The following is a 24,228-nucleotide window of genomic DNA, read 5'->3' as shown; positions in this document are numbered from 1 at the left end:
AAGAAAGAAATTTATAAATATCATCAGGCTCATATATGTGTTTTACTATGGCCTTTCGCGGAGAAAATATCGTGGAATTTATTCAGAACTTGGCTTCTGCAGTTAGAGCATTGGTTCACATCCAGGTCTTGGTCATTCTCAGTATTGGACAAGGTGACGGAGCTCTCTGAGCTCTCGCTCCCCGACCAGAAAGGGAGCAGCATGGCCTCATGGGGATGCTGTCTGCTTTAGATGCATGAAAAGTACTAAACACCTAATAGAAAACGTTAAGCAGACGAGTTATGATAGTTATTACCATAAACTATGTTGAAATCAACTGATACTAGACGAGGGGGCCGCACACATCATGTTGGGGTGAAAGGCCCTTCCTACTGGGTATTGGACATCATAGCTCATGTGTGAACTCCTATTTCCTTCAACAACTCCTGAAGACAGCAAGCACCTCATTCTCACTTTATAGATGGGAAACCAAGGCACAGAGAGATTGCAGAAGTTGGAGTTTACCTGGTTCCTAGCAGAGAAGGAGTTAGAGTCCCTACACTTTGCTGTGGGAGTTTATGCTTATAACCACCCCTGCAAACTGGATCGGGTTTAAAACCTCAAAGATGCCTATTACTGAATTATTTAACATAATGAAAAAACACAGAAAAATGATGAGAGTCTTCGAATTAAGAGAAATGTCTACTAAAGTTACAGAGAAGAGATAGGTTTATCATAATTACTAATGACCTATTATATTGAAAAAAATGATCACAAATTGGTGTGTTAACAAATTTATATCATTTCTCATTAAATTGAATTTATTAAGATATGCAGAAAAACTACACAAAAATTCTTTGTGCAGAAAAATCTAATTTTGTTCCTTTCTATGAAAATCAAAGAATGGGAATACATATCTTTATCTTAATTTTATTTGAAGGAGTTTTGAGTCTTAATCAATGATTTCGCTATATTAACAAAAAGGGGATGGGCTATGAAATCTATGATGAGTAAACGACTTTCAGAAAGATCGTATTAAAAATCAAAATCACACCTCTGGCACTTGACAAATGGTCGTTCAGAAGTATCATTCTTGAATCTACAGGTTAATTGTTTTTTAGGTCACAAAAAAATAAGATAGCTGATGAGAATTTCAAAATATATAATTGGAATTCAAACTGGTACTTCCATATCAAAATAAATTAGAGACTGGTCAATGCAATGAAAATACCAATACGAATGGGGAGAAAAATACACTACATTAAAGGATAGGTAATTAGATTGAAGAGAAGAAAATGTGTGAGAACCTAACAGATCTAATAGTAGTGTAACAATGTCATGCCTTCTGTTGTTAAGCATGACATAAAAAAAAATGACTTCTACAGGTAAAGATAAAATTCTTCCTTTTTGCCTTGCCTGTGGCCTATACAAACCAGGGATCTCTATCAGTATGAATAAGCCGGTGTTGGTCACACTATTAAAAGGCTTTCTTCTAATACAGTATTTCCTTTCATTCCTGTCCTGTTATACATTTTCTTAGTTGAGTTTTAGGGCTCAGTTGACCAACTCGCCTGTTTGTAGGATGACTCCTTCAGTGGAACCTTCTTGTGGCGAGCATTTCAACTGGAAGATGCTTCATCAGCTCTGTAAATGCCTCTGTCCTCACCTGCTCTGCAAACCGCCCCTTCTCCCCTCAATAAACTCTTAGAACTCAATGAATCCTGATGCTGGTCTCTTTGGGGAGATTTTAGAAGCAGCCTCTTCAGCAGTTCACTTGATAGCTCACCCTACATCTGTGTGCTTTATGAAGTTATCTGTTTTCCGTGGAGCTACACAAATAAAGATCTAGCATGTAAAGGAAAAAAAAATGTGTTCTGTGTTATATTTGGAAGATGGTGAAGAGTAATCTTTTTAAATAAAATCAAATATTCTACAGGTACTTTGATGATAATAGCTCATTACATGCATTATTTACTGACAATAGAATAAAATGAGAACAGAATAAAATACGAGAATCTGACACATGAAGAAACTTAGGAAGCCTATAAAGTAGGGTTCGACAAAAACTAAAAACATTTAGTTTTGTCTTTGTTTTATTTACCTTTGCCTTCAGGTGTATTTGTATATAGAGAAATATGAAAACGTAAAAAACATTCACACACGTTACATAAATACAAATGAAGCATGCTATAATAGGCTAATTAACGTGTTCCCTTTGAAAATAAAGATGGCTTCAGTGACAATGGGTCCAAGGACACGGCCTATACATTCTGCAAGAGAGCCTAATTTCATTACTTTAGAAATGTGGAAACTTTAGTACCCAATCTACTATATTTCCAACAACATTATCGTTTAGAACTGAATCGTAAAGGTCTTCCAATCTTCTGTGCTCCACACAGGTTGATCCAAGCTAAACTCAATGGAAAAACATTCACGGGTAAATTTAACATGATCTTTTTACGTGACGTATTATCTTTGTGGGGAGAAGCGTTTAATGCAGAATTTTCAGTTGTAATAGAATCATTATTATTGGAGTTGATGTTGACGTTTCTGAATTATCCCAATGAACTGTTCTACTAGCGAACTCTCTTCCTTCAGCTGTAATTAGATCCGCCCCCCACCCAGCTTTATTGAAATAGACAGCTAGTTGCTTATGTTTACATTGTACAATTGGACAATTTCTTTTTTCTACTATAGCTGGCATACAATAACATTTTAGTTTCAGTTGTGAACCATAGTGATTAGAGATCTATATAACTCACGAAGTGGTCACCCCACTAAATCTGGTACCCCTCGTCCTCCTTCCATATTACGACATTGCTGACTATTTTCCTTATGCTACATTTTATGTCTCTATGACTATTTTGTATCTATCTTAATCCCTTTGCCTTTTTTTTTTACCATCCCCATCAACACCCGCTCCTATTTAACTTTTTATTTACACCATTTGAGGTGAGTTAATACAGGTAAGCATCTGGGAGCAATTCTTGGTTTAAAGATGATATTTATTAAAAATTTCCAATTGGGTAATGATGTGCCCCTGACTTTTTAGATAAAAAAGGTAAAACTTTTAACTAAGAAGTTAGGGAGGTCCTAATGTGACTTGCTCTAATGAGAAGCAATCATTTTTACAGTTTGAAGTAATAGCATTTCATGAGTAATAAACTGCTAGTATCCTACATTTTTGTGGACTCAAATGATTTTAATTGAAGATGTTATTTATATATTGTTGAAGAATCGTGATAATGTTATGAACATAAAGTTTCTATGTATTCCTTCTGTAACTTTACTAAGCACTGGTTATTACTGCAGAGAATTAAGGTTTTTTAAAAAAACACTTTCTCCATATGTGCAATATTTTCACCACATTCTTCTCTTTTTATGCTGCAATACTTGTCAACCTCATACTTAGCATGTTTTCCTCCTACAATGTATCTATGATAATTCATTCCTTATTACAAGCTGACACTTTCATTACAGAAAGCTTGTTTTCTCCACTCACTTAGAATCACATTTAACCAAAAGGAAATTTGAGTGTCTATCATCAGAGCAAACGTTGGCCATTTTCACTAGTTTTTCTGAAAGATGTGTTTAGGGGTTGTCAGCAGTCAAGTGTTTGTGTTAATCAAATGACTCCTAAGTTGATAGTCATTGATATATTTTGAGTTTAAAATAAAAATCTGTGTTATTTAGTTTCTGCTTAATCGACTTTACCATAAGCAAATCCATGAGGTTCACATATTCCATGTCTGGCTGTATGCATTGTATAAACTCTGGTTCTGACAAGTCTTAACCCAGATGAAAGGTATGTTTTATTTAAATAGACACCATAGCTAAAAGTGCCTCTTTAAATTTTAATTGTGTAAGAATTAAAGCCTAAGACGTTAGGCTGACTGTCCTATAAAAGTACGTGGGGATATTCAGGCCACCGTCCGACTCCCTGGCCTGCTGTTTCTGTGGCTGTTCACACAACCTTGCCTCCCTGACCAGGCCGAGATCACTAATGGCAGCCAGCCTGTCTCTGTCTCCCTCTCTCTCTCCACTCATTCACTGGCTCCGCAAGAGAGGAGCGGCTGTCAGATCTGGTGAGAGGGGACTCTCTGGGAAGCCCTGTTGACAAGGGACCACTGCTGATTCAATGGTTTTACCTGAACCTGGTGGATTTTACCTTCTCTTAGGCTACCAAATCTCTGGGGCCAGGATGCTGGCTTCTGTGTCAACCTGGGCCCAGGGAGGCCAGAAGGCAGCCTCGGAGCCCACTCCCTTCTGCTGGACCTGCATGGGGAAGAGGTCTGTGTTGGTTGCAGTGGCCGGGGTGCCTGAGCCTGAAGAGTCAGAGATAGGAAATGCTTTAGGGATTAACTTGAAAGAATGCCAGGCACTGGCCTGTCACTTAACAGCAGAGAGAGAAGCCTGGTTGCTAAAGCCACTCAGCCACCAACCTGAGCCAAAAGCCAGTGTCCCCTATACACTTCCAGTCTAACGGGCCTCATAAGACCACGTCCTCTTTTCCTAAGGAGTTAGGGTGTTTGCTCTGACCATGGAAGCCTCCTGAAGGTGGTCTCCAGTGTGGGGTGTGTACGACACAACGGGTGTGAGAAATGGCCCCCTGGATATGGGAAAGCAATCTGACAATCTTTCTTTCTATCTATTTTTGATCTTGACTTTTACCTCAAATAATTTAATAATATTGTCAAAGGAGTTCATCACCGCCAAACCAGTATGAGGAAAGTTAGAGGAACTTCTTTAAAAAGAAGAAGAAAAAAATTAAAAAAAAATGTCAATAATAAAATAGTAATGACTACATATGTATTAACAATTACTCTAAATATAAATGGATTAAATGCTCCAATCAAAAGACATAGGGTGGCTGAATGAATAACAAAACAAGACCCTAACATATGCTGCCTACAAGAGACTCACTTCAGATTGAAGGACACACACAGACTGAACTAAAGGGATGAAAAAAAGGTATTTCATGAAAATGGAAACAAACGGAAAAGCTGGGGTAGCAATATTAATACCAGATAAAATAGACTTTAAAACAAAGGCTATAAGAAAAGATAAAGAAGGACCCAGTAATCTCACTTCTGGTTATTTATCTGGAAAAAACTCAAAACACTACTTCAAAGAGACATGCGAATTCACATGTTCATTACGGCATTATTTACAATAGCAAAGACATGAAAGCGACCTGGAAGTCCATCAATGGATGAATGAGTAAAAAAGAGGTGGTACATATAAACAATGGAATACGACTCAACCATAAAAAAGAATGAAGTCTTGCCACCTGCAACGACATGGGTGGACCTTGAGAGTATTGTGTTAAGTGGAGTAAGTCAGACATAGAAAGTCAAATGCAGTATGATTTCACTTACATGTAAAAAAAGCAAAACAAACAAAACAGAAACTCAAAGACACAGAGAACGTTCTGATGGTTGCCAGATGGGAGGGGGTCAGGGAAGTGGGTGAAAAAGGGGAAGGGATTAACAAAATGGTAGTTACAAAACAGTCATGGGGATGTAAAGTATAGCATAAAGAATATAGTCAATAATATTATAATAACTATGTATGGTGTCAGAGGGGTACTAGATTTATCAAGGTGATCACTTTGTAAGTTACATAAATGTCTAATCGCTATGTTGTATATCTGAAACCAATATCATATTGTATGCCAAATGTAACTGAAAAATAAAAAATGTTAAAAAGTGACATCGTACGCTATGCATACAATTTATAAGTAAAAGACATACATCCATATTAAAGACATTTTCGCAGACATATGAGTTCTAATAGAGAACGTGCCTGGAGTTGCAGATTTAGCTGCGAAAGTGTATGAATTGGAAATGAAATAAATGTATAAACAGGGAGTAACCTGGGTGAGTGCAGGGGAGACAGAGTTGTGGTTTTATGTTTAGGAGCGGGAAAGAGGTGGCTTCTTCCCTCACCCAGAGAGACCATCCAAGCGCTTCTGGAAATTTCTGTAGCGTTGCATAAACTGGCATATTTCCTCAAAAGTGCCTCAAGTTCCAAGGTGCGGACTAAGGTGAGGTTTTGGACATCTGGCTGTCACATCTTTAGCAGTTCTCTGCCAGGGCCGAGATTATGGCTCCTGGGAAAAAGCCTGGGCAAACAGCTTTTCCCTTTTTGAAATGACACTTTGAAGTGTCCCCTTTAGAGGACACTGCTGCCTTCCCTCATAGGAGGGGCCAAAGGAAAACAGCCTTCACTCGTTCAGCACGGTTTTCCACCGATGGCTCTGAGTAGGGGTTGGCAAACTTTTTCTCCAACAGGCCAGAAAGTAAATATTCTCAGCTTTACCAACCATCTCGTCTCTGTCACGACTACTCAACTTGGCCACTGTGGCGGAAAATTTAAGGATGACACCAAATAAATGACAGCAAATGAAGGGGTGTGGCCATAGTCCAAGAACTTTATTTGTGGACACTGAAACTTGAATTCATATAAATTTTAAATATCATAAAATCGTATCCATCTTTAGACTGTAAACCATTTAAAAATGTAAGAGCCATTCTTAGCTCATGAGTGTTAGAGAAGCAGGTGGCCAGCTGGATGAGACCCATGAGACCCATGAGACCCAGTTGGCTGACCCCTGGCTTAGAGAAAATGCCACGGTTTTATTTTTTAAAACTGTGAATGTCTTCTTCTGTCTTGATCTGACATAAGATGAATGAAGTATTGTTTTTCTTATTGTAGCTAATTTTCATTAACCTCTAGAAATTTTTAACAAGATAATTCTATGAACATATGAATATGGAACAGAGAATCAACATGACCCCTTTTGTCATCAGCTTTTATTCAAATTAGATATTGAACATCACTGAGGTTTTTATCTTTGTCTATTCTAAGGGACGCATGGAAATATAATTACCATAGTTCATATTAATAATATGCAACAAACTCAAATGTTAAAATAGCCCAGCCTCAGATGGGAATGGATGTGCGGGCTGATGGGTGAGAGAGATTCTGACAGAAGAATAAATGGGTATTCTTTTTCATTTAAACCAAGATATGTATTATTAGCATTGGATGGAATTTGTGATGTCAAAAATAAAATAAAGAGTATTTTGTGCCTCTTTTCCTATGATGCAGTGAAATCTTGAAATGTGAATATCAATAATCAACTATAAAAGCAACAATACTGCCCTGGATTTCAAAACGTGTAATTTAGTATCATAATACAGTTTAACAAAATTGCCATGCTCTACTTCGGGGTAACTAGAAGTTACAACAGTCTTCAGACATAGGCACACACAGAGCCCTGTGTGCCAAGTTCTATGCCAGAGACTCAGCCTTTCCACGCCTCGGCCCCCGTCCTGGTACCGTGGAGCATTAGAGAGAGAGAGAGAGAGAGCCTACTGTCTGCAAGTCAGCTCCACAATAGTTTCTAAGTTTACTTAGCAATGTGAGGCTTTATAAGTACAATTCTCGACATCTTCTTAATTATATCAATTTTGTAGTTAAGATAAGTGTTCTCCAGCACATTTAACCATGACATTTGACCAGTTATTTTGCAAATGGCTACTTGTTCTCGAAAAATACTTGTCTTTCTTCATGCAGCCTGTGGTGGTGTTCAATTCAAAATATATAGGAGAGCAATAAAGTTGATTGAACATATTCAATGGCCAATATCCAACCTTTAAATAATAATTTCATATGATTTAACCTAATAGTGTGTATGAAATAATGTACAAAATATGCTACCTTTTTAGTAAATATGTTTTTCCCAAGCTTGCCAAATAAGTATATTATTAAAAAATGCTTACCAGCATATGAGCATACCTACATGCTCATTATGTCCCGTATAATGACGGTGTTTTCTTGGAATACATATATTCATTAAATGCATTAATAATGATGCGCAAAAAATTAGCACCGTTTCCTTCGATTTGCCTGTTTGACAAAATAAGCTTCCACCCCCCACGGTCCTTCTTCCATTCACAATATACTCAGGGAGCTAAAATGGAGTCAGATTGGTTTCTGTCACCATCGGCACAGACACTGGTGATATAAGAGGCCACAACGCTTGTGGGGAGAGAGGACACACACGCACACACACACACGCACACATACTCACTCACTCACACATACACAGCCCCCTTTCACAAGAGAGCGTTACGTAAGCCCCCAGCTGTGCCCTCCTTGCACAGGCCCCCGAGTGGGGTCCTGAACACTCACCTGTGCTCGTGCGGTAGGTGCCGGTGAGTGCTGGCGGCAGAGGGTCCCCCTGGCTCTGGCTGAGACTCCTCATAGGAGGCTTCTGGTAGACGCGGTCTTCATAGATGGGGTCTATGTGGTGCTCGGGCGACTGCAGAGCCCGCAGCTCGGGGCCCAGGTGGCCGTGCTGGCTGCTGTACGAGGCCCGGGACCCGGCTGAAATAAAACAACAGGAAACGTGAAGGCCTGGCCCACGTGCAAACGGAACTTGTCTTTTTTTATATCCATGATGTATTTGATTTTTTTTTGAGACAGAAATGTTGAAATCTGCAGAAAATCAAATGAACAACACAAACGGCAGCAATATGTCAAGCTAACCAGTTTATCGGCATCACCCAGCTGCCTTGATCTACTCCCAGATCCCATCTCCCTAGAAGGTTGATGGCGATTCTGAGAGAAATCCACACGGAACGGGGCCCATGAAACGTCCTTTTGCTCAGCCTGGAGGGCATCCTTTGAGGGCTTCTGCTCTCAAGGGATCGGGCAGAGTCAAATCTAAGACATTCTCCCACAGTCCTTGCATGTTCAGTTTTACAACAGAAACAGTTAAAGTCAAGAGCAAATGAATAAGCCATGACGATGGAAAGCCATCCTGATACTGTTCCTGAAAAGTGAACCCGTCTGTCCCCGTCAGCAGATTTTTCCTGGCAATGAACAAGCTGAAATGTTCAGACTTATCCACAGCCTAAGTCCCCGAGAGAGGCGGATTTTAAAGTCTTTTCGAGTGGTATTTTCTTGTACTCTTACCCTCTAAATCGGAGCATCTGCATTTACAGTCTACCTTCCTCTGCTGAAGGGATAAATGGCTGTCAATAATTGGTTGAATTTATAAGTCGAGGCTCTATGTCACTCGCCTTGGAGATATAAATCCTTTTCCGGTGTCATTTTGTTGCAGAGGTGCAGCTTCGAAGCAATGCTGTGGGCTAGGGAACTTCTGCACATGGGACAATAAAATTTGATGAGCGCTAAGAGGCTGAGTTGACACGGAGAAAAGGAAACGTTGGTTGAGAGCCAATATTTCACTGGAGGCAGACAGAATCAACAGGTGCAGAATCATCTCCATGGAGGCAGATGGGGTAGGAGGCACCCAGGGACAATGAAGGCCAAGGGGCATCAAAGAGAGGATATTACCCAACAATGTGAGTGAAGAACACACAGGAACCACATGGGGCTGCATCTCCAATGCTAACACCCACAGGGCATGCTAGGAGCCGCCAACTGCCTTTGAACAGGCCCCATGGGGAGCCCCCATTCCAGCCTAAACCAACAGGGTCCTGGAGTCCTTTCATTTTGGTGGTGTTTGTGGACAGCTTTACCTCTGTTCTGCTGGTCCATGGCCTTCACTGGTAGCCGCTTTAAAGGCCAAATCATCGATGCTCAATGATTGCGCTCCTTCCACTGGATCACCTAACCACAAGGATTTTATTTGATATTCGTGTCTAGTATATCTGAGGAAAATGCCATTCAGAAGCTCTGAAATTGCCAACAGATAAATGTCTTACTGATATATTTACACAGGCAGCTTTAAATTTAAATGAACAGAAAATAGGATTTTTGAATGACTGCAGCGTGGCTGAGAATTCTATGAATTAAGTGAATGAAAATCACTGAATGCTTTGAGGAATGAACAGGGCAGGTGAGTTCCTTACCTTTCCCTTCTCTAGTAATTAAATCAATCTTGATTCAGAGAGTGTTCAGAGGAATGATAGGTCCAAAATAACCGGTTTACATAATTAGGTCCCTTGCATCTAATTTATCGCATGCCAACAGCATGCTAAATGTTATCTCGTGCTCATATTTTCCAGGAATATATTTTAAGGATGCTATTCCTTGAGCTCCTGCTGCCAGTTCTTCCTGCTTCTTGAGGTTTTGATAATATTGCCAAGGACTTCAAGTATAAATGCAAGAAAACAGTCCTTTTACTTGGCCCTTGAATAATGTGGGGCCTATGGGTACTGATCCTCCACGTGGTTGAAGATCCTTATGTAACTTTTGACTCCCCACAACTTAACTGCGAATAGCCTAATGCTGACCAGAAGCTTACCGATAACTTAAACAGTGATTATGTTTCAGGCATTATATGCTGTATTAACAAAATTAGCTAAAGAAAATAAAATGTCATTAAAAATACAGTTATAAAACTGTATTTAACAATACTATAAGTTTATATCATCTGTTTACAAGATGAAAAAAATCTGTGTATAAGTAGACGTGCATAGCTCAAACCCGTGATGTTTAAGAGTTAACTGTACATGCAAATGTTGTATAGTTAAATAAAAGTTATCCATCACTGGCAGACTTACAGTTGTAACTTCATCATCATTCCATGATTCTAAGTCTCTGAAAACATCTAAGGATGAGGAATGAAAAAGACCTGCTGATCCTTTAAGTGGTGACATGATCCCAGGGCATGTGTGAAAATCCTCTTAGTGTAAGCATTTGCTAGGCAGGAGGAACTTTTTATCAGTATACCTTAACCAATGGTCTAAGGCAGGAATAAGCATCTTAAGATAAGGTCTACTTCTGTGGATACCACACTTTCTATGTGCTGATATTAATAAAAAATGTAATAGATTAAATATTTGAAAAGTATATTATACCCTTTTATTAGCAGGCTCTTGATAAAACTATAAGTTCATAGTGTTTCCCTATGGAATCCTTTATGCAAAATACATTTGCATAGTGAAGCATTATGTATAGTACTGAATGAGACAAGGCTTTCAAAAAAGAGTACTGTTTATCCATTGTGATCAAGTTTCAATTGCTCACGGGTGGGCGCAGCTATGGGCAAGAGAAACTTAAGGAATTAGGAGAGAAAAGAGAGGCAAGAGATCAAAGGTTAAGTGCAAGTTTTGGGGTTCCAGCTTTCTACCCCTCCTGCTCAAGAAAGAACGTTTGAGACCCATAATAACAGACCTATTTTATTTGGGGCTATTTCGAGAAAATTCTCACACAATCTCTTCTGGGAATATGCTCCCAAATTTCATGAGATGGTGTATATACTTGCTGATTCAAAGAAAAAAAGAAATCTGTGACTTTGTCCAAAACATCACAGACATGAAGGGCAATTACATGGATGGAGAACGATCGTGAGAGCCTCGCCTTGACCAAGCTCAGGGCTCAGAACGGCAGCACGACCAAGTGCAATGGAAACAGGATGGGCCAAAGAGAAAAAGGAAAGCAGACCCCGCTGTAAAGGTCTCCCGCCACTGCAGACCGAGGTCATCGAGTGGGATACCTGTGTCCACAGGGCACTTTCTGACCAATTTCTGCAACGATGCTTACAGCATCCAAAGTCAACATGCTGATGCTGTCGTATGGTTTTACTCTCCCCACTTATCCTCTTCCCAAGACAAAGTTTGGTTCTAAGGAGCTCAGGCCCTGGCTATTCTCATCTGCGATGTTTCTGAAATCAATGGGTCTGAAGACCCGCATCTGAGACTCAGCTGCCAGGCAGAGAGGTTGTGACTCGGAGGGCCAAAGGGTCATGTAATAGCCCACGAGTGCTCCGTGCAGGCCACACCTCCTGCAGGCCCGGGAACCCAGGAGGACAGAGGACCGACTGATGAGGGACTGGGCCTGAGATGGGTGCTGAGCAAGAGCTACTATTTGTCATAAAACATCAGCCACCTGCTCACGGCTGCTAGGGCTGACCTCACTGCTCATATGGCCCAGCACCCGAGCTACTCCTGGCCACTGAGCTGTGGCTTTGGTGGTGGGAGGAGACAGAAAAAGGTTCAGTCCTGTGGCACAGAGCAGGGTATGGGCTCCAAGGGCTCAGAGGGCTGGGCAGGCTGGACCACTGGAGGGGGGATGGGCACTAGACCTCGGACATCCCCTGCTTCTGTGTAGGTACCTTCACTTCAGCGCCGCCATTTACATGGCCATGCCTACGCAGAAGCTGGACGTCATGGCTCTCCATCGAATTCTGCACATATGAGGTGGCTGTACAAGTGTAGATGTATAATGTTCCACAGTTCGAAGTAAAAAGAAATAACGCCTAAAGTAGTCATTCTATTGCTGTTTCTTGAGTCGATTTTGCCCAGACAACTTGAAATAAGAACACAGGATTTGGGCCCCAGATCTATATCTCACCAAGTGGGTGAATAAAGACAAGTCACTGACCCTCTCTGAGCCCCGGATGCCTTGCGGAAAAATACAAATGATAACAAATGCATTTGTACAGCATGAAATTGTGGGAGGTTCAACATGAGAGCAGTCATGTATGAAAATGCTCTCTGACGGATAAAACTACCTAAGGTAAATATTCTCATATCACTCAAGCTTAGAATCGAGAAATTATGTTATCTCATAAAAACACCCCTTTTGATTTAAATAAAACAAATGCTTAATATACATTATCGAAATATCAAAAACAACTTAGAGATTTGATTTTGAAATAGTCTAAATGACAACATCTTGATAATTTTGGAAAATATTGCAAAATATAAATCTACGGTTTTATCTTCTTGAAGCAATGAGTGTTGCTTTGTAACGGATAACCGCAAAGAATGCAGGAATGAACAAAGTCCAAAAGAGAAAGAAATATTAAAATAACCAAGAAAAGGTGGGATCCTTTTGAAAAAGGGATATGGCATAAATTAAACCTGCAAATTGAAGATAACAAACATTTGCTAATCCAGTAGGAAGCCAGAGACAGACCAGCAGGCAGTTCCTGACATGAAAAATGATTATGAAGCTGACAGTGCGAAAGGCTCCCTCACTGGCTTGCTTGTCTCATCCTCCACACCACACTTTCACTGGGCCGGAGAATCCAACAGGCTCTGGTTATCTCAGACCAACAATAAGCAACACTGATCATTTTTCACCTGACCGGCAACATGTAGTAGTTATCATTTTTGGACTGATGTGTAAATGTCTACAAGCTAGATTTTACATATATCATTTCTATGTACCAGTTGATCCATATTGGTCAATACAGTCATTCATTTGGCACATATGAACATCCGGGTAATCTCTAGGAGTTGAGGTGCTTAGACAGACCAGGTCCCTGGCCTTGAAATAACTCATCACATTCAGGCAGGTACAGAGATAGAGGCACTGAAGAAAAATAAAGTAGGGTAGCGGAGAGCAGACCAAGTGTCGAGGGTATGCTGCTTTGATGGGGGGCGGGGGCGTTTGGTCAAGAGGTTCTCTTCCTTTTTTTTTTTTTTTACGCCTACAGCACCTGGTCTTCCTAGGTGGTCTCCCATCCAAGTACTAACCAGGCCTGACCCTGCTTAGCTTCCGAGATCAGACAAGATTGGGCACGTTCAGGGTGGCATGACCGCTGACAAGAAGTTCTTTTTGAGCATCTGACATTTCATAAGGCCGGAGGAGGGCCCTCAGCAGGAAGACCCCAGTGTCTCAGCTGAAAGGAACCAACAGCCAGAGCAGAGGCCTTCTGCAGGAGATTAGTGTGCTTGTATTTACAGATGTGATTTTTAGTACCTATTTAATCCATATTGTGTTTTAAAAGAAATGCTAGTTACTATGTGAAATTTTTATGAATTCATGCTATAATTGATTGTAAAAACTAAAAAATATTTTCTTAACTCAAAAGCACTGGAAATAGTCAACAGATCACACATAAATTCATGAGAATTGCACAAGTGAAGACTTGGCTTAAATCTGCATATACACTTTTTGCATTTTGAGTTTTCATTCCTTAGTACATGATTAATTCTCAAATCTCTGTTTATTCCCCAAAGAATCTTCTGGGGGCTCTTTGAAATGCTGATTCCTAAACACAACCCCCCAAAAGATTTGGGCTTGGCCCAGTCCATCCTCATAATTCTAGCAGAAATCAGAATTGGAACCTCCCTGTCCTCAGTAGAGAGGAGATAGGCACATTTAAAAGAAATATCTAATGTGTTACAACCCCCACTTTATCATTTCTTGCTTTCCTCAAATAATATCATTTACTACCATGCTATGCCTAATTACTGACTAGAATGAAACAAATTCATTCTTCTTTTCATTAGGACTCATTCACATTCTTTTATTTCTGTACTATGTAATTTATGACTCTCTAATTTAATGCAAATTCACTTGCTTTTGCACATGGAGAATACATGTTTGCATGTTTTCATTTGGAGATATCAATATTAGGTTCTTATGACAAACTGCCATTGATCTGGTTATTTAAATTTGAGAGCCACTTCCCAACGCTCATTTGCAAAGAAATGGAAGGAGAGAAAGAAGGGCCTGACAGACACAGCCCTCACTTGGCCAGAGCTAGCTGCAGACTCGGCATGTTTGCGAACAGGTGGCAGAGATAAGTGCTTTCATTTGTGATAAAGAGAGCTGTCTTCAGAAGAGCTATAAACTTCTTGTGCCGTGAAGAAAAAAGTCCAAAGTAAAAATCTAGCAATTCGGGTTTTTAAAAAAGTATGCAAAGTTCATGCGCTGATAATTTAGTAGCGACACTACATCTCTGAAGAGAGAAACAGAACTTTTAAAGAAGGGTGCGTAGTCTGGAACAGAAGCAGATTTTCCCCTTGCAAGTGCCCCCCCTACCCCAACACTCTGATTTCAGCAGTAGGCGCCCCGCCTACGTGCTGGCATCACTAAGCACCGTGACCAGGTAGCATGACCTGTGCAGGCTGGTGGCTGGCCTTCGCTCTGTGGTACTTTGTGGCCTGAAAATATTTTGTGGAATTTGAACTTCTTAAAAAGTCTGGTTTGATATATGTCATCATTAAACTCGAGGGTGAAAAATGACATCGGCAAATAAACACTTTTAGAAATACTGAAGGTAACCGAGTTTTGGTTAACATCGTTATAAATGTAGGCTAAGTTGCTGAGAGATGCAAAAGCTACAACTTAGATCTGAGGGGTACCTCGCCATAATATTTATTTATTTTATTCTTGATTTTTGCTTTTGACTAAAAGTTCCAAAATCTACTTCCTACTCCTATGCTAATTTATGAATTAATTTCAGTACTTAAAAGACCCCAAAATATTTCCTGTGTCTCCTGTGTCAAGACCACGTACTAATTTTCACTGGCAAATGATCATTAGTTCTTTGAATTAGTTTGAATTTTATCTCATGTTGTAATGAATGTTAAAGTACATGAACACATTTTCTATGCAGGCTATCAACGATATTTCAGAGTCATGTTTGGAAGGGAGATTATTAATTCATCTATAGTCAATGATAAAACCACTGAAGCCTAATAATATCAGTGTAACGGGCCACATGATATCAAAGGGTGCTTTGATAAGTTTGTTTTGGAAGGAAAAAAACGCCCTCCTGTTTCATCTATTTCATAAACGCTAGATTTTCATTTATTATGCCAACTTACTACAGCTTCTCTGTTGTCACAAATAACTTGAATGTTCACGCCATCTCTGGCAATGCACGAAACACACAAGGAATTTTTTTCCTGTAACTTGGCTGATGAGGTTTCCAGGATACTTAACTGCAATTATGAAACCTCACCACACCTTCTCCCCAATGAATACTGTAATCTTGTGGGACTCAAATACTTTCCAGCAAGAAGAATTTCAAAGCCGAAATCACTGTAACAATAAGTGTGCCATGTGATCGTGACCTCGATAAAAGCATACACCCCTTGTTGTTATTTTCTGTCTAATCACAAGCATTTCTCCCCAAGCTCTTGGGGAAACAGGGTTCTTTTGTTCAAGTCCTTTTGTGACAGGCAAGCACGTGAAAGTAATGAGACGGTGGTAATGAAGGATAAGGAGCCATGTGGAGTCTGGCATCCTTGCATTCTTGGGATGGGCCACTTCCATTTTTACTTTTAAAGGTCATGTGGCTTCATATCTACAGTGTAGTGAATGGTCTACTGTGTCACAACCCACACACAACTCCCAGTTACAAAAGAGCCCGTGGAAACCTACTCGTCTAAGATGGTTCTGGTACTGGTGAAACACACGAGGTAAAGCAGAGATGGCCTGGCACCCGTCCCCAATACCTGCTTTCGATATCTTCCCTGAAAGAATGGCAGCAGAGAGTAGCTCCAAATGTACCAGCCACGTCATTCAGTGTTTCTCCAAATGCCATGAGCACGGGAGTGAGCGAGTCCCCTGATTAAAATTCAGGTTCTGACTCAGCAGGTTTGGTGAATGGCCCATCATTCTGCATTTTTGACAAGTTCTCGGGCCATGTCTGCTTTTCTGGATCAAGTGAGGGTGGGGTCGTTGCAGTGATAATCGTGCGTCCTGGGAACTCTTAGGGGCCGTTCTAAAAATAACTTCATTATAACCACGATCATTCAAGTGACAGACAGTGTGGACTGAAGTTGGTGGAAGGACTCCCAGGAGGACTCACTCCAGGCACCCCAAGTCCTTCCCAGCTGAGCCTGGGCAGAGTAAGAAATTGGGAGAGAGTGAATTCTGAATTGTAATATTATTGTACAGAAGGGCAAAGAAATTGATTGCAGGCTTGTCATGAAAGTCTTTCGACATTAACTTGTAAAAAAGTGTTATCTGTGAGTGTTATTTCTCGGACCTGGGAGAGGCCGCCTAGGTAAATCTGTTCCCAAGCCTGCCTCCTCCTGGGCTTGGCTTCAGGCAGCAGCATCCTTGGGCGAGAAGGACCAGGAGCGTGGCTACCACTCTCTTCTCAGAGTCCTCATTAACTACTGACACAGAGCGATCTACAATTTGGCGCTTTATTAATGAGTCGCTCACCAGAGTTTTTAATGGCCAGTCTCATATTCACACAGATACTCTCCTTTATCAACAAGGCGGATGAAATTCAAGGAGTGTCATCTTATTTCTCAACAGCTGCTTCTCAATGCCCCATCAGTGAGATCCTGGAACAGTGCATCTGGAGTCTGGCTTCAGACCTAATTGCTATGGATAATTATGGATATTTCTGTGGAAAGAATCCAGAACGAGGTGCTCTTGACCCAACTTTTTTGTTATATTCAGATGCAAGGCAGGACTGGCAGACAGGCTTTGGCTCCAAGGGACCAGAAGTCTCTATCCTGAAATGCTGACTGCTATAGGGGCTGAAGCTAAGTGTTTAGCTATGTGTGGTTCGGCCCAGCAAGGGGCACAGATGAAATTCTCAGGGTTTGGACATGGAGAAGTTTGACCAGACAAAACTTGGCTTGAGTATGCAGTTTCCTCCATAAATTGGTTCGAAATTTTGAAAAAATAAGTGAACTAAGATGTTTTGCTTTCAGCATCTTAAACACAGACCTTTGAACTTGGATCGTATTAGACACGCCATACGTAAGTGGCACGAATTGCTTTTCAAAAATTATCTTCTAAAATGCAAACCTAAGATGTATTTTCACTGTATCATTAACACTCAGATAGTGACCCTGGTGATAATTCCAGAAGAATAAGACACCATTAACCCCCAACAAATTTATAGGGGACAAACGGCAAATAAACTGCGTCATAGATTAGTCATTCTCTATATTTACATGTTAAAATTCTTTATATCAACACTATTAAATTTTTATTATCTCATTCAACATCATATTTGGCACATAAAAAAGTTTGAGAGAAATTATGTGGTGAAATAAACAAATGAATTTTTTTCCTTGATTCTTTTCTGGTTAAGAGCTTTGGTATTATTATTGTGTGTGTGTGTGTGTGTGTGTGTGTGTGTGTGTGTGTGTGTGTGTGTGTGTGTGTGTGTATTTTAAAATCAAATCAGTAATTGAATTATATGCAAATAATTATTCGAATACAAGTTATACTTATTAAAACATGAATTCCCTGATACATCGTACCATTGATGAGACTGATATATAGTTATAATTCTCCCACCCCATTTTTCATCTTTCTTTTCCCTTTTTGTCTTTATCCAAAGAAGTCACCACCAAGCCACCAGCTGTACGGTATAGTGCGGCAGTGATATTGGTGATGTTTTTCTAGAAGAGACATCCATTTGTGTTGACTTTTCCGGTGCAAAGCAAATACTACATATTTGCCAAAAGGCTGGCCATCGAGGTGAAGGGGATGTTTGTGGCCCTGTCAACAACAACCAGCTAACTGAGTTGGTCACAGAGGGGGCTGTGGCATTATCTGCCTCTAACCAACAGAGCTTCAGACCCAAATGGATACCCGTGTGTGTGTGCATGCCTCTGAATGTGGGTGCGTGTATTATTTTTCATGTTAGAGAGAAATGCACACTGACTTCTCTTCTCTACATCAATTATTAAAAAGAAGTCTTTCTGGTAGGAGGGATTCTGACTTCGCCCACATGCTGTCTGTCCATTCCAGGGGAGCTCAGGTTGCAGAAACATCAGGAAATACAGATGCCAGTTGAGGCTCAGTGTGAGGTCCCTTCTCTAATGACTGTCTAGGAAGCTAAGCATGAAAAGTCACCGCTCTCAAGTCTGTTGGAAGATGCTTACACAGCAAGCAGAAATAGCAGGGGCCGCTCAAATCCATTTGGTCAAAATCATCCATGGTTTTCTGTGGGTCCCCTTGGCTGCCAAGTCTCTACCCGCAGACTCCCCGGTATGCAGACGGCATATGACAGGCACCGTCTGTTCCTACGATCGGTCTCTCGCTCACCTACTTCTTGTAATGTCTAGAGCTACACAGGGAGACGGCGGGCTGCATAGCTGAGCCGATGCCATTCCAGGACGGCTGCCTAGGGCTCTGTGAATAGCGCAACCGAGACCTAAAAACACATGGCAAGCCACTTTCCACAGACCGGGGAAGCCCAGAGGCGACGCAGCGGGCACTTTATCTTACAGATTTCCCATACTCACAGAGCCAAGTCTTTCCGGTAGGTGTGGGTCATTTTTTAAGGTTTCACTCACTTTGGGGAGAACCTGGTATCGCTGTGTTCCTGCTTCTCCCTGTGCTACGGGCGACTTCTGGTTATCAGCGAGATGTATCGCTTTCGCCGGCTAGTTAATGTCCAACAGTCAGTCAAAAATATTTGGTGAATATCTACTAGAGGAGGCATGGGGGGAAGTTCCGAAATATGCAAGGTTTCAGTGGCCCCCACGGAGACCGTATGTCCCCGATGGTCAGATGCCCTTCCTCTGCTGATTGTAGGAAAACTCAAGGTATTTTCTTCTTTGTGTCAAAGTCAGTGCTTTGATAATAAACAGCACAATATATACAAATAGATCCATTCGGGATTAGCCTTCAGAGGTTTTAGACTTTTTACAGCAAATGCCAGGTTTTATACATATATATAAAAAGATATACATATATACAGATATGTATAAGTATATATGGATGTGTGTAGTAATTTTGTCGTATATTTAAAATATATACATAATAAGCAAAAATTATACCTGTTATATAAAATATATAATTCTGTGTAACTTGGACTAAATATATGACAAATAATTTTATAGTAAGAATTATAAAACGTCCCTTGGTTAAAAACAGTGGTGAGAGGAATTCTGATACAGGCTTGGTTGCAAATTAACTCCATTTTGAGAGATTTTCAGTTATTAATTATTTAAGCTTATTTGTACATCTACTAGAATAGCTCGTCTCCACATAATCCCTGTTGCTCTGATAAAGATTTTTAAAAACGTTTGAAAGCCTCTTCCTTACTAAGGCAGAGACGCGGGTTAGCTATGACCACTGAACTCACACTAAAACTTAGTCAGCAGCTAGCACAGAGGCTTGTTTGCCCAAATCAACGTCTGTGACCCAAAATGTGCAATACTGACAAGAGCCTCGGGAATATTTTACCGTCAACATTCCACTGATGTTAAGTTCAAAGACAGGGAGCCTGGGGAGGGGTAAAAACCCACACCATGGGGTCAGACACCAGCCAGGCTGTCCCTGTTGCTGGGTGCTGGGACCCAGCTGGGAAGCCGGTTCTGACAGCTGACAAATGCGGGGCTGCGCGTCTCCGCGTCTTTCTCTCTCTCCATCCTGTCATTCCCTTCTCTGATTCGATATTGTATTGAAGGGAGTTCCCAGGAGACTCCTATTTCTACCAGTCGTTCAGTACCAGCAGCACTAACGAAAGGTGACGGACTCTCAGAGTTCACTACCAGCAAAGCAAACGGCCACTACCCGCCCGTTTCTCAAGGAGGGAAAAGGGACCAGCCTGTAGCTGGTTCATTTACGGGGACCCCAGAACTGGTCCTATGCTAACCCGTTTCTCTTCACGCTTGTCACATACCCTCATCTTTTCTCCCATCCCTAATGTCTCAAATAGTCATTCTCACACTCATGCGATCTTTAACTCTAAGGCGAAGAAGCTTATAGGGCCTTCTAGAGAATTTGTTCCTCCAAAGAAAAATCTCCAGACTCATTAAAAAAAAAAAAAGATAAAAATCTCTACTTAAGAACACCGTCTCTGTCGCCCCAGAGCCTGGTGAATGGGGTCACATCTCCTCAGGACAGCAGCCCTCAGAACACGTGCAGCTTTCCTGTCAGGCACATCCCCGTGCCCCAGGCTCTGCCTTAAACCTGCCAGCACGCATGGCACCGCTGGACACCTGCTCATAACACACGTGGAGCCTGTCGCCACTGAGCTGAGCCTTTCTCCTCCTCTCGGCACCTGTCACGGGTGCAAATGCCGCTCCCACCCAGAAGCCTTTCCTGAGCCTCCTGCCTGGATGTGTCTCCCACAGTTCACGTCCTAATGACACGGACTTACGAGGCACTTCTCAACTGATGTCACTCCGCCCTCCTAGCCAAACAAGAACCCTGGAGTCATGGCTTCCATCTTACCAGGAGAGCCTGGCTGGTGTGATTCCCCACAATTGCGGCAGTTATAAATTGTTGGGCCTTTTTTAATGTGGGAGACACAGTAATAAGTACCTGACAGGCACACCTCGATCTCACGTGACCTTTGTAGTGACTCTGTATAATCACTGCGGTATTGTTATCCCCACTACTGGATACACAGACAAGGTCAGAGTCCCCGTTTTATTCCCCCAACAGGCTGAGAATGATTTCATCTCAGGACCCTCACGCTGGCTGTTCTCTTCTGGGACATTCTCCCCCAGGCACACACTTGGCTCCCTCTCTCCTTGCTTCAGGCACCTGCTCAACTGACACTTTATCATAGTTTCTTGGCCAGCCCGCCTGGACAGCCCTGCCTCCCTCAACGTTCCTCCCCAGGCCTCTTCTCGCCGTGAGGTAGCAGACCTTCATCAGAGGATAGCCTCCAAAAGAGTGGGGGCTTTTGGCATCTGCTGTTCCCAGGTGGGTGTTCAGCACCTGGAAGATTGCCTGGCATCAAGCAGGTGCTCGGCAAATGCTTGTTGAGCTGAACCCAACTGTCCAAGGTCACAGAGCCAGTAAGTAACGGAAGCAAGATGTGTACCCGCGTCTGCCTAGCCCTTAGGGCCGCGCTCTTAACCACTGCCTCCTGCGCTGCGGAACTCAGTGCAATGCACCACGATTCTCTCTTCCTTATCTGCAGTTCGATTCGTTTTCTTATTCTCATTACCTGTTCCGTCCTTAGATAATTTCCCAGATTCTTTGGGGCTGACGGCAAGTTTAACGACTGTCGACATTCTCGTGTCGAGTCCCACTTTTCCTTGCTTGCCAGCCTGTTGCCCAGCTGTCTTTTTTTTTCCCCCTTTGGGACATCTTCTCATTATCCCTGAACTTTATTCTAGTCGTAACCATTGTTTTCTGGGTACCATGTTTCCTCTTGTTTTATGTCCTTATCTAGCTGGACTACATCCTCGACTGAGAAAGAGTGCACAGGAGAGAGATTTTATGAGTACTTGCAAGATTTGAAAATATTCAAACCTCCCTTTATGGATGATGGATAATTTGGCTATGTAGAGATCTTATGGTTGAAAATAATTTTCCCCCAGAACTTCGAGATTATCACCCTATTGTTCTTTATCCCCCAGAGTCACTACAAGAAGTCAAGTGGCATCTGTTTTATTTCTCCCCAGAATAATTTTGTTGGTGCTTTAAAATTCCCTGATGCGTATTTTCTATTCCAAGCACGATGAAAGCACAGGTCCCTTAGCTCCAAAAATTTTTCTGTGTTAATTCATCGCTAACAAACTTCTCTCCATTTTCTTTCTGGGACTCTAGTTACATGTTAAATCTCCCGGATTTGTCCAAGGCTCTTACTGCATTATTCTGTTTTCTGTATCTTTCCCTTTATGTTCTACTTTTCCCATGATTTCCTTAACTATTTTTCAGCTGTTCTATCAAACTGTTCATTTTGGTAGTTATATTTTTATGGTCTAGAAAAATATCCTTGTTCTTTGATTCTTTCGCACATCATCGAGTTCTTACTTAATAAACATACGATCTTCTTAAATTCTTCTCAGCACCGAACCTAAAGTTTTTTCATGTTTCTTTTAATCTTTTTTATTCTGTAAATCATCTCTGTTTCTTCTGAGACAGTTCACTCTTCTATTTTTTTATGCCACTGATTCTCCCCAATTCCTCAGTAATCCTTGTTAATTTATCGTATTTGAGAAAGGCTTCTTCTTCTAAAATCCAAAGAAGTGTTTCCCACTGCGTGTTCCTGAATTAGAACTTGAGACAGGGAGGGAGGGCCAACCGCGCTGGTGGTTTCCTTTAAAATGAGAAGCGGAGGGTGGCCCTGAGCCCCCTGCCAGCCACCAGCCCGCACGCCTGTATGGAACGTAGGCCACGGGTGGCCGTAACCGCAGCCTGAGCTTCTCAGACAGTTTGCTCCGTGCTCTCAGGAGCACCCACGTGTGCTTCACCTTAGAGCAGGTGCTGGCTACAGCCACCGTCTCTGCAGGAGCGAGGGGGAGGAGGCGGCCACCTTGGACGTGTCTCGGGCCCTGACTGTCAGTGGACTCCTTCGTCTTCAGCCTCACGTCTCTCCCCAGACACCCAGCTTGGTTCCAACCCCTCAGCCCGCCCAAGAAGTCACCAAAGACGGCCCATCTGCCTCTGCCAGGCTGACAGAGCAGAATCTGGGGAGAAACGTGTACATTTTAACTGCTTATCACTCCCATCTACAGAATTCCTAAAAAAGAGGCTTCTTCATTACACCCACTGACTGGCCTCTGCGTTCTTATCTCTTCTGTGACTTCATTTCCCTGTAATTCTGTATTTTTTGGAGGGTCTGAAATATGAGAGGCAAATGAATGGACAGAGTATGCCGTCTTGAACTGTCGTCCGAGATACATTTTCATCTTTCAAATTTACATTTTCCCAGTTAAAGCATGATCAAAATCATGTAAGTATCAATAATAGAATTCTACATAAAAAAAGGCCACTTTCGGACAAAAGAACGAAAAAGACCTGTTTACCCCATTTTGACCAGCAAGGTTACTATGTAGTAGGAAGGGAAGGGAAGGTATTAATTTCTGTGAATCAATAAAGAAGATGTCGGAAAGGCCTTTGGGGCCACCTAGCATCTCGAATATTTAGTTCCAGATGCAGCCACCAGCTTATAGTAATGAGACATCGAAACGGCCTCTGCCTGCTGCAGCCTGATGTGGACACGACCGGCCAGAACCCAGACACCAACCTAACTGTGAAGAGAAGCTGTGTAAAGTGACTTTACAAAGGAATGCCTGATGGCCATTCCCGAGAGTCCTAGGTCTCTGAGCGGATGGAGGCTGTTGGATGTGGACCAGCAAGTGCAAAGGAGGCTGTCTGGAGAGATTTCAGCATCCACACTCCCCGGAGGCAGAGCCTGGAGACGGCGGGCTTCTGTAGGGCCACTGGGACGAGGGTTCCCTGCCATAAAATGGGATCCCAGAATGCCAGCGGGGCAAAAGGCTGATGGAGCAGTCACTCTGATGTGAAAGCAGGAAAGGGCCAACGTGTGGGGAGGGACCCGCAGTCCCCGAGCCTGTCGGGGTGCAGGAGATGTAAGCTAAAGTCTGATCTAGAAGAATCCTGGGCGGGGCCTAGGTTCCTAGAGCAGGAGTGTCTGAGGAGGGGGCAGGGGCTGAGGAGCATGGCCAGTGGGAACGCCATGGAGCTTCTGTGGTTGGGGAGGGGTCCAGTTCCCAAACAACCCGGAAATGCCAGCTGAGAGGGAGACTTAATTAACCTCCGAAAGAAGATCAAAGTGTTAACCGATTTCACATCCTAATGAATAAACCTCAACTCGATCCTTTTTTTTTTTTTTTTTTT

General features: G+C 42.0%; 1 protein-coding gene and 1 pseudogene across 1 annotated transcript in view; both read right to left on the bottom strand.

The window, feature by feature from the left end:
* CTNND2 (catenin delta 2) overlaps positions 1–24,228 on the bottom strand; it is a 773,259-nt gene that overhangs the window by 307,699 nt on the left and 441,332 nt on the right. The window contains exon 8 of the mRNA XM_039842770.1: positions 8,179–8,373. Within this exon, the coding sequence (XP_039698704.1) occupies positions 8,179–8,373 (195 nt within the window). The remainder of the gene's footprint in view (positions 1–8,178; positions 8,374–24,228) is intronic.
* LOC120586359 (uncharacterized) lies at positions 13,394–13,512 on the bottom strand (annotated as a pseudogene).

Source organism: Pteropus medius, unplaced genomic scaffold (genome assembly GCF_902729225.1).
Source record: "Pteropus medius unplaced genomic scaffold, Ma_sr-lr_union100, whole genome shotgun sequence".
Taxonomy (NCBI): domain Eukaryota; kingdom Metazoa; phylum Chordata; class Mammalia; order Chiroptera; family Pteropodidae; genus Pteropus; species Pteropus medius.
Note: the sequence above shows the minus strand (reverse complement) of the source record. Positions and strands in the feature narration are given on the sequence as shown.